The sequence below is a fragment of the Vipera berus genome (genome assembly GCF_964194415.1).
Source record: "Vipera berus genome assembly, chromosome: 7".
Classification (NCBI taxonomy): Eukaryota; Metazoa; Chordata; class Lepidosauria; order Squamata; family Viperidae; genus Vipera; species Vipera berus.
The window spans coordinates 25,880,999-25,891,086 of NC_138209.1; the positions used below are offsets into that span (position 1 = coordinate 25,880,999).

The 10,088-nt window shown below is 39.7% G+C and overlaps 1 protein-coding gene across 4 annotated transcripts in view; it reads right to left on the reverse strand.

The window, feature by feature from the left end:
* Nucleotides 1-9,460, reverse strand: part of CAMK2D (calcium/calmodulin dependent protein kinase II delta) — a gene marked incomplete at its 3' end in the record, with an annotated part of 176,623 nt that extends 167,163 nt beyond the window's left edge. For all 4 annotated transcript variants that reach the window (XM_081332589.1, XM_081332590.1, XM_081332592.1 and 1 more), the window contains exons 1-2: nucleotides 8,769-9,460; nucleotides 7,305-7,399 (exon numbers count right to left, since the gene is read on the reverse strand). In XM_081332589.1, coding sequence (XP_081188715.1) covers nucleotides 7,305-7,399; nucleotides 8,769-8,833 — 160 coding nt within the window. In that variant the 5' untranslated portion in view covers nucleotides 8,834-9,460. The remainder of the gene's footprint in view (nucleotides 1-7,304; nucleotides 7,400-8,768) is intronic.
* Nucleotides 9,461-10,088: the final 628 nt, after the last annotated feature.

The window sequence follows — 10,088 nt, forward strand, 5'->3', positions numbered from 1 at the left end:
GAGGCAAGCTATTCTACTGAGTAATTGTTCTTCTTATGTAACTAAATATTAATAAAAACTAATAACTATGAACTATTTCATGAATCAAAACTGATTAAAATCTCAAATCCCTGAACATTTGGCTTATTAAAATATTATGCTAGGCTTAAAGATTTACTTTAAAAACATTGTATGGACTGCCTGGAAAATTAAGTCTACTTCTGAAACAGTTTCATGTGCCTTCCTAAGCAAAAGAACAAAAGAAAGAACATCTAACAAAAGAAGGAAAGTTTGCTGATTTGCTTAAAATAAGAAACTAGAATATTTTTAATATATTGTAGAAAAAGGAGCTCCTTTGATTTTAGAAAAATAGTGTAGCTCATTTTGGGAAGGCTGTATGTGGAATGACTTTAAAGAGGTGATCCTATATGCCACAAATGTATCATTTTACTATGATGAATAAATCTAGACTACAGAAATTAGAGTATTTTCAGTGTACAATTTTTCTGTAGCTGCCACGAACACCATTCAGATTTAATTTAATATATTACAAATAATTAATTTTAACTAACATTTGCAGCAATACATTTAACGGTGTCCAATAGCTAGCTCCAGCCCATAAGGCATATAATAAGTAAAGAGTAGTGGTGGAGATATCCTATGAAGAGGAACAAACTCTCCTCAACATGAATGTAAAGTGGATGGTGACATGCAGAAGCACTTGAAGTACATAAATTGTCCACTCAAATTCTCAATGATTATGTGTGCAATTATTGCAGGCCTTTTCAAATTGCACTCACACTGCCACTTAGTAAGCAGAGCACAGAGAAAGCACCCAGGGCTAGATAAATGCATGAGACACTTTTTCATCCTCTCCATATCGTCTGTGACCCCAGCTTGCCCTGACCGATGTTGTTCCAGCTTTAAACGTGACTCTTATCCCTGAGGATGCACAGCAGCTGGACCATTGGCGGCAGTGGCAAAAGTTTAGTTTACCTCGCAAGAGGAAGCAAAGAAGAGGGTAATAATTTTTGACCTCTCTGACCTTCTATTTTTCACCAATTTGCCAGCAAGGAAAGCCAGATCCAGGTTAAGAATCGAGTAGGTTCCCAATAATAGGAGGAAAGCGGATAAAATGAGTGTATAGTCTGGAAAAAGGCACAAAGTCTGCACCGTGCATGACAAATACAAGAGATGGGTGGTCTGCATTATTGGCTTGTTATTCATAGAGGAATGTGGATATAATCTTGATGAAGGTATACAAGAGAAATTAAAGAAAATAAAAGATAACTCAGTCCTAGGGAAGAAATAAGAAATTCAAAAGGACCCCACTTTGACACTGTTTGGTATAACATAGGCAGAGGGAAACTCCACTCAATATTCTGTTATGATATCCTACAGCAATCAAATAGCATTCCTGGATTTCTTGAGCTTTCTGCTTCAAGTTTAACCTAGTTTAACCTCAAGGGTTGATATCATAAACCATACTAACTTGTAATACCAAAACTTAATATTAGTTTTCATTCTTAATTGTGGTTGTTGATTGGCTTTTTTGATGCATGTAGCAGCCATTGTAGGAAAGTAAGACATTGCACTAGAAAGGCTTTCCGTTTGCTTTTCTTATCTTTTGGTTCTGCAAATTTTTTTTAAAGTGCCTCAAGTCAAGCCTAACTCTGACTGACTTCATAGTCATCTCTGTGTAGATTCTGACGGGTTGAGATTTGGCAGCAATATGTTTTGCTATTATCTTCTTCCAGGACTTTTTCAGCTTTGAAGCCTACCATAGAGTCCACCCAGTATTATTTCTAAGTCTCCCATCCAAACATTAAACTGGCCTAGCCCTGCTTAGTTTTTGACCCAGATGTTGACATCCAGTTATACTCATTAAAATTACATAAAAGCTGAAGGCAATATCAGCACTCAATGAATATATGCCAAAAACAGCCGCTGACCTCTAAGTCCTTTCCTTCATTCACTCAAGAAATGTAAGGCATATAAGCCCAAAACAGAAGGAACAGCAAACTGCAATATTCTCAGTTTGAATGAATGACCTTGAAATTCAGTTTTAGGGAAAGATGAGTGCTTTCTAACTCATTCATATATTAAAAACTGGGATTTCATATTCCAAACTTATTATTAAAGTGTAACAGCACAGTGTTCCTCTCTCCTGGTTTATATAAGAACAAAAGGTCGTAGTCAGGAATATCCTTTTCTGCATCATATTATTCTATATACCAAAACATTCTGCTAGGTACAAACTGCGTTCTCCTTGGAGACCAGCTTGTAGAAAGAATTATGTTTCATAATTAAGTGTATGTGTGCAAAAGCACGTGTTGTCCCATGTCTTCTTTCCTGTTGACAGCTAAACTGTAGGAACTTTGGAACAGAAATGGGTCCTATTCATTGCTGTCTGTTATACAGATGGAATAGATGGCTCTCTTTTTTCCACCCCTTGTTGTAGAAGCTTTTAGGAAGCAGACGAACATTTCCAGGGCTCAAATCACAATGGCCAAATTAGGGAAACATGAGGTTTAAACATATTTCAGCATAGCCTTCACTTCAGGCAGAGGAATGCAATATGCCTGATTGGATAATAGCATACGTGAAAAGGATCTTAGAATTTTAAATGATCACAGGTTGAATAAGGATTAACAATATGGGATAATCTGCCAAGCAGGGTATAGTTATACACAGTTGGTCCTCCAATTATGAACACACTTGAGTCCCAAATTTCTGTTGCTGAGATATTTGTAAAGTGAGTTTTGCCCTGTTTTACGACTTTCCTTGCCACAGTTGTTAAGTGAATCACTATAATTGTTAAGCTAGTAACACGGTTGTTTAATGAATCTGGCTTCCCTACTGACTTTGCTTGTCAGAAGGTTGCAAAAGGGATCACATGACTCCAGGACTTCGCAACTGTCATAAATATGAGTCAGTTGCCAAGCATCTGAATTTCGATCATATGACCATGGGGATGCTGCAATGGTTATTTAAGTGTGAAAAACAGTCGTAAGTCACTTTTTTCCAGTGTCATTGTAACTTTGAACTGTCACTAAATGAACTGTTGTTAGATTGAGGACTACCTGTAGTAACTTTCCACACTGTCAGATTCTGCTTCTCGTGCTATGTGCGGTTCTGGCCACCATGCTCTAAAAAGGATTTAGCAATTTGGAAGAGGGAAATGAAAGTAAACAAGGGACTAAAAGTTGAAACAGAATGAGGAAACTGGAAATGCTTATCCCTAAGAAGAAAAGACCAAGTGAAAATATGATAGCACTTTTCAAGTACCTTGGAGGGGCACCAGAGACAACCACAACTTACTCTTTATTATCCCAGAGCAAAGACATGGAAAAATAGTCTTAAATTACAAGAAAACAGTTTTTAAATAGTCTTAAATTACAAGAAAACAGCTTTTAGTTCAGGGATGGAAAAAAATGTTTTATGAATAAGAAGAGCTAAACAGCAGAATCAATTACCAAAGGAAATTATAGCATCCTATGCAGGAAATACAGTATCATGAAGCAGAAGTTGGCACACCTTTGCTGTGGATGCTTTAATTTGGAGGTTTATACTGAGTAGGTATTAGGCTAAATAACTACTTCCAATTGTTTTATTTCAATTTTCTTAGCAAATTCTTCTTCCTTTCAACCCTTTCTTCCATCCTGTACTTGGACTAGAATGAGACCACAATGGTTCTAGTTCTGAGACAAAGCAAAGCACACACTTCATAAGAACTAGTACACAAGGGAAAACAAGGACTATTCCAATCTGTTAAAGCTCCAAACCATCATAGATTGACTTTGCATTTATACAATAAATGTATTATATACCATATTGTGATAATTAAAAAATAAAGAACACAATGTGGATATTAGTTTTTAGTTCAAAGAAAATTAACAAGCTTCTTGTATTGCATTCCTTAAACCCAAACAAACTGAGAATAGACAAATGAAATGGTAACAGCTTTGTTGACATTTCTAAACCATAATAACTGTCTGGAATCTATATATTGAAAGGTACTACATGTTAAATGCCATAGCTTGCAGTTCTTCCTAGCCTTCTATTTGTATCTAGCTATTCAGTGTGAAAATAAGAAACTGGACTAGATGAACATAAGCCAGCAGGTCTCATTTTCTCTTTCTCTATACATTCACATCGATACACAGAAGAATAGTAAAACTTCTTCAAAGTTAAGCAGATGTTTAGTTTACTCTCAGAGGAAGTACATCCTGTGGTGTCTTCCTCTTTGCCTATAATGATAGCAATAGCACTTAGACTTATATACTACTTCAAAGTGCTTTACCGCCCTCTCTAAACAGTTTACAGAGTCACATATTGTCCCCAACAATCTGGGTCCTCATTTTACCGACCTCGGAAGGATAGAAGGCTGAGTCAACCTTGAGCTGGTGAGAATCAAACTGCTGGCAATCGGCAAAATTAACCTGCTATACTGTATTCTAACCAGTGCACCACTATGGGTTATGCTCCACATCAATCATACCAGGAAGACAAAACTGAATTGATATGGCCAGCCCTTACTTCTGAAACAACAGGGACAACCACTTATATACAAACTAAACTAAAATTTTAGCTTTTTAATTTTAGTTAGAAAAAATTAAAAAACTAACATTGTTTTCATTCTTCCTATTCTTCTTGCATTGCTACTAAAGAAGCATTAAGACATTTTCCAAAAACAAGACAAGAGGAAATGAGGAGAGGGTGATGCTACAACACATCAAACAGCAGCAGTAATGGATTTAAAAGATGAGAAAGAGAAAAAAAATAGACTATAATGTGCATGGAATTTGTCTTTTCTGCTTAACAATATTGTATGTTTGATTTGTAAATCATATTTAATGCATTAAGCCCCCTCAAAGTAAGATTTTTAACCATATTAACCTTAAGGAAATCATCCCTATGTGTTCTTATTTTTTTCCTTTCAAATTACAAATTAAACAGTACTGGTATCTGTGTTGAAAGATACAAAAACTGACTGCAGTTTTTCAAAGAAAATAAAGAATTGAAAAAAAATGATTTTCAGACTGAAAGCACTGGACCAACAAGCACTGAACATCACTTCCAGTTACAATCCAGGAGTTATAAAAATCACTTATTGATGTCTGAAGTTCCCAAGTTAGACTACAGAAGCGTAAACAGATTCACAATACCGCTTTATCCATTTTATTTCTAAAATAGCCTCTTAGTCACTTAGTATTCCAGAAAGGATGCCCTCAGGGTGACAAGAATCATAGGTCCTATTTCCTTTGCTTCGTTACAATTCTCTTTCATAACAAAAAGCATTTCAGGATCACAGCAAACTGTTAGCAACATAAATATGCTCAAAAGTGAAAGTCCACCAATGAATAGCATATTGTATAAAACAATCTTAAAATGATGTCAAAGGACATTTAGATACACAATGTAGGTATTCAAAATAATATTAATATTTTCAAGCTAAGTGTTCCTAAGAGCACTAATCTGTATACTGATAAAATTCACAGAGTTGTTCACACCTGAACTTTCATATTTCATAACAATAACATATAAAGAAGTCCCTTTCAAACCACAGATGGGAAAAATACTTCTTTAGAGTTATCTCAGATAAAAATGTTTTTTTTAAAATTCAAGCCATTCTTATATTAATCTGGGAGGACAATGGAAATAGCTAAGGTGGAGAGTTGAAGCTCACCTCATTCACATCTAAATTAAATATGGAACATTTAAATGTCTGTATTACTTATTTTCTAAAGCCAGTATAATAGTTGGTTATTTTAGGCATTTCCACAATTCCCAAAGGTCTATTTAAATTATTTTTTTATTTCCTCCATATACAGAAAATACTAAAGTCAGCACAGTTTTAAAAATATGCAATTAGCTATCTACAAAGCAACTGCACAATATTTAACAATTTGGTCCATCAAATCCTAATTACTGAATTTATAATGAAATGAAAAATCTGGCTGAAATGTTTGTGAGCTGCAAAATATTAAAATACATTAAATCTTTTTCAGTTTACAACATAGCTCTGGTGGTTAATAGAAAAAACAAACAAACAAGCAAGCAAACAAATAAATGCTACTGCAGTGTATCACTTCAAACTCCAGATGGCAAAAGGCTAGGGATGTAATACTAAAGGAAACAATGAGAAAGAATATTTAGTATACGTTATACAAATTATTTATTTTCATTTAATCTTGCTTTTTTTTAAAGAAAAGATTGCCTTAAATTTAGGACTGCTATTTTCCAGGTATCTGTAACATTTCAAAATAAACATACATAGGGATTAGGCCATATATTCTATTAAAACCTGTTTTATCAATTTTAAGCAAACATCCTTCAGACAAAAACTGCCTGCCAATTTACCATTAATAATCTTCTAAATATCATAGTTTGATATATGTGTAAAAACAAATGTACAGAAACAGTTCATTATCAATGATAAATACATGATAAATGTTGTGTTCCAATCCCATAGCTTTTATTGTTAAGCTATACATTATGGGTTTGTATACTGAAAGGCTCCATTTATTTACATACTCATGAAAAAGTTATACATTATTCTGATATATGTCATCAGAAAATAATCCATAATCTCAATATTCCATGGAAATACATCAATATGGCTTTACCATGAACGAGCAAACAAATTTAAGGAGACAATCTCACATACACAGAGAGAGCATAATCCATTGGAAGCCTTTCCTACATAATAACACTGAAGCTCCAGAGAAAAGCTTGCTCTACGCAACTTCCAACCAACTTAGCAGAGGTTTTTTGGAAAAATAAATGTTACTTGTAATATTTTGGAGAGTGCCCCAGACATGTTAAAATTGAATTTGCATAATCCTGATGCATTGAAGACTGCAAATCTTAAAGTTATATGTAAAGGGGGGAAATTTGACTGAACCAAGCTGAAAATATTTAATTTACAGCATGGAGAAAGACAACTATCAGTTTTACTTTAAACCAAGTATGTTTTAACAGAGAAGCATGCCACATGTTTTTTGTTTTTTAATGCCACACTGAATTGACTTGGGTGTGTAGATAAAAGGGTGTTATTAAATTAACACTGGTCCTCCATTTCTCCAATGAAAGCAAAGAAAAGCAGAAAACCTAAATATAATAGCTAATTCCAAAATTACAGATCTAAATAGTTAATTTAAATAGCACTGGAAGCACTCTTAAATTTTCCCATAAAATACATTAGAATAAATATGGCTTTCTAAAACAAAAAAGCAAACATCTTTGTTTTCATTCCCATCTAGTTAATTCATGTCTATCTGCATTACTACAAGTATATTTCACAATAGTTTAAGAGTACCCACCCCTTGCTGACAGCTTTTTAGTGTTGATAATTTTGGCAGCATATTCTTGTCCTGTAGTGATTTTCATGCATCTTCTCACCACTGAGAAAGCTCCCCTGGAAATCAATAAACAAGAGTAACATAAATGCCAATTTTGGTTAGGCTACTTAACCATCTAATAATCTGAACAGTGTCAAGAACAAGACATTTTTTTTCTTAAAAAATACTGCCTTAATTTGGGTTTGCAGCAATGGTTTTAAACTGTAAAGAAAAGGTATCTTCTTCAAATATATTGAATGCATGCACGTACTGTTGCAAGTGGCTACCTTAACACCAGAATTGTGTAAATTTTTCACACCCATTTTGTGTTTTTACTGTGCTTTGATTCAAAGATATGAGCGAATATTTTTTTTTTGCAGGGAATAATGTTCTTACATTTTATCCCTTTTCCTCTTCTCAGATATACCAACCAAAACACCCATTCTATTTAAGCTCAACCCTGCATGGAGTGGCTTGGATGCCATAAATCTCACTACCTGCAGTTTTAAGCACGAGCATTCATGTGCAATTCCCTTGCAGAGCGAGCACGGAAATAAGGCTATTCTTTATGACAGGCTCCCAACGCTAATACTCTGCCTGCCATTGGTCAAGCATTTTCAAGTCGTTTATGTAACAGACTTAACATGGGACTGAATTGATTGTTTGTTTGTTTGGTAAGGAAATACAGTAATAAAAAGAAGCAAGAGGAGGAGCCTGATGATTTAACTCTGAATTGCAATCTTCGCTGAAGAAAATGCACCTTTGCGTTACATATCCCGGTACTTAAACGTGGGTCAAGCCTCCTGCCGCCCACATTTCTTTTCGATTGCCGTCGTTCGAACGGACGCCCGAAGGCAAGCCACCCACGCTGCCCAAGGGCCAATTTCGTCATCGGTGGTTCTCCCAGGATCATGTGTCCCCCTCCACTTTACGAGAGGCGGGCAGGGTGGAAAATCCCGCGTCAGGATCTTGTTCCCGACAAGACCGACCGCTGCAAGAGCTTACACCCCGCGTAAAAAACCAAGACCAGAGCGGGAAGACCTGACACACACACAGAAACACGCCCTGCAGCCCGGGCTGAACTTTATGCGTCGATAAACGCGGCAGTTGACGGTCGGAAGCTTCACGCCGAGCAAAACAGGCGAGGGAAGCTGATGGTCTTTATCCGAGCCACCTGCGTTCCCCTCCCTCCGCCCGGCCATCAGCCCAGCTCAGCCTCCCGCAGCTCCGGCTGCGGGCCCCGAAGGCGGCGAGGAGGAGCCGCTGAACAAGCGCGCTGTCCCCTTCGCGAGGAGCGACCTCAGGGCAGGGCTAGACCGAGCGCAGCTCCTCGCTGGCGCGCCATTCCTCCCAGCTGTCAAAGCTCCTTCCTCCCCGCACCGCCGCCCAAAGCCCTCCGGTGGCCGCTAGCAAGGCGAGCCCCTCCGCGGCTTTTCGGCCACTTACTTTCCAAGCTCCTCAAAGAGCTGATACTCGTCGGTAAACCTGGTGCAGGTTGCGGTTGAAGCCATGCTTAGTCCGGCTCTCGCAGCCCCTGGCGCTTCTGAGGAAGGAGAGGACTGAGGGAAGGTGGATTCAGCAAAAGGGAGGCGGTCAGGACGGAAGATGGGAGGGCAAAGGCGCTTCTTTTTCTCCTCCTCCGCCTCCTCTTTTCCTCCGGGCGAGTCTCTCAGCCACGCTCCTTCTTGGCAGCTTCTCGAGACTTTCCGGCTGGCTTGTTTGTTTAGGAGGGGAGCCGGAGGGGAGGCAGGGGCGGGCTTCTCCGCGAACTTCTCTCTCTCTCTCGGCGCGCACGCTTCGGGGGTCTCTCCGGGTAGAGCTGGCTAGGGAAACGCTCCCATCCAAAATGGAAACCCCAAGCCGCCGAGCAGAGCCTGCGCTTACGCGGGAGAAGCAGCAGCCCTCGGGCAGATTTAGCAGGAGGGAACGGGACGAAGCAGAGGCGGGGGAGGATGACACCCTTGCCCCTGCTCGGGCAACCTCATATTCCGCCCCTTCTTAGGACCGCCTCTTTCTACCGGGAGTCCCCCGAAGCGCCCCTTTCCCGAGGGCTGCCTCGCCAGCGGCGCCTCCGGGGACTCTTGCGCTCGATTCAAAGCGAGGGAAGCCCGATCGGCAGCTTGTCCTTCCTGCTCGCTCTCCAGCAGCCGTCGCCTTGGCGAGTCTCCCGGCTGTTTCCTTTCTCTCTATACCACACCTCCCTCTAGCGACGGCTGGACGAGCCCCGTTGCCTGGCTGGGCAGAGCGGAGCAAAGCAGCCCCCGATCTTCCCGGCTTTTCCTTTAAGTCTCTACCCCGATTGCGGAATGTAGCGCCCTAACAGGTTTTGTGGCCAGTTCCATGAGGGCCCCTCCCTCCTTCCTTCCTTCCTTCCTTCTCTACGTGTGAATGTGCCGAACGTGTAAAGCTTTCTAAGCAGATCGTCTGAAAGGAAAGATTTGGCGATGCGAGGGCGCTAAGAAAGAATGCCGGGTCACGGATATCTTTTGCACTGCTGCCTTTACCGCAGGGCTTCTGCTTTAGAACGACTTCCGGCCCAAATCGCCCAGCTTTAGAGGCAGCCGAAGCCAAGCAGGTTCCACTCCCAGGCTGTAGGAGCGAAAGCCTCCCCGCCCCGTCCTTCTCCTCCGCCTTCCATTCCTTGGCGTCACAACCGACACGAAACCTCGTGCGCTCCATCCGGCCACTCTCCCGTTTGGAAACAAAAAGGGAGGAGAGAAAGCCGAACGTCGCTTCTCCAATTCTCGCGAGACAGCCCAGCCTATT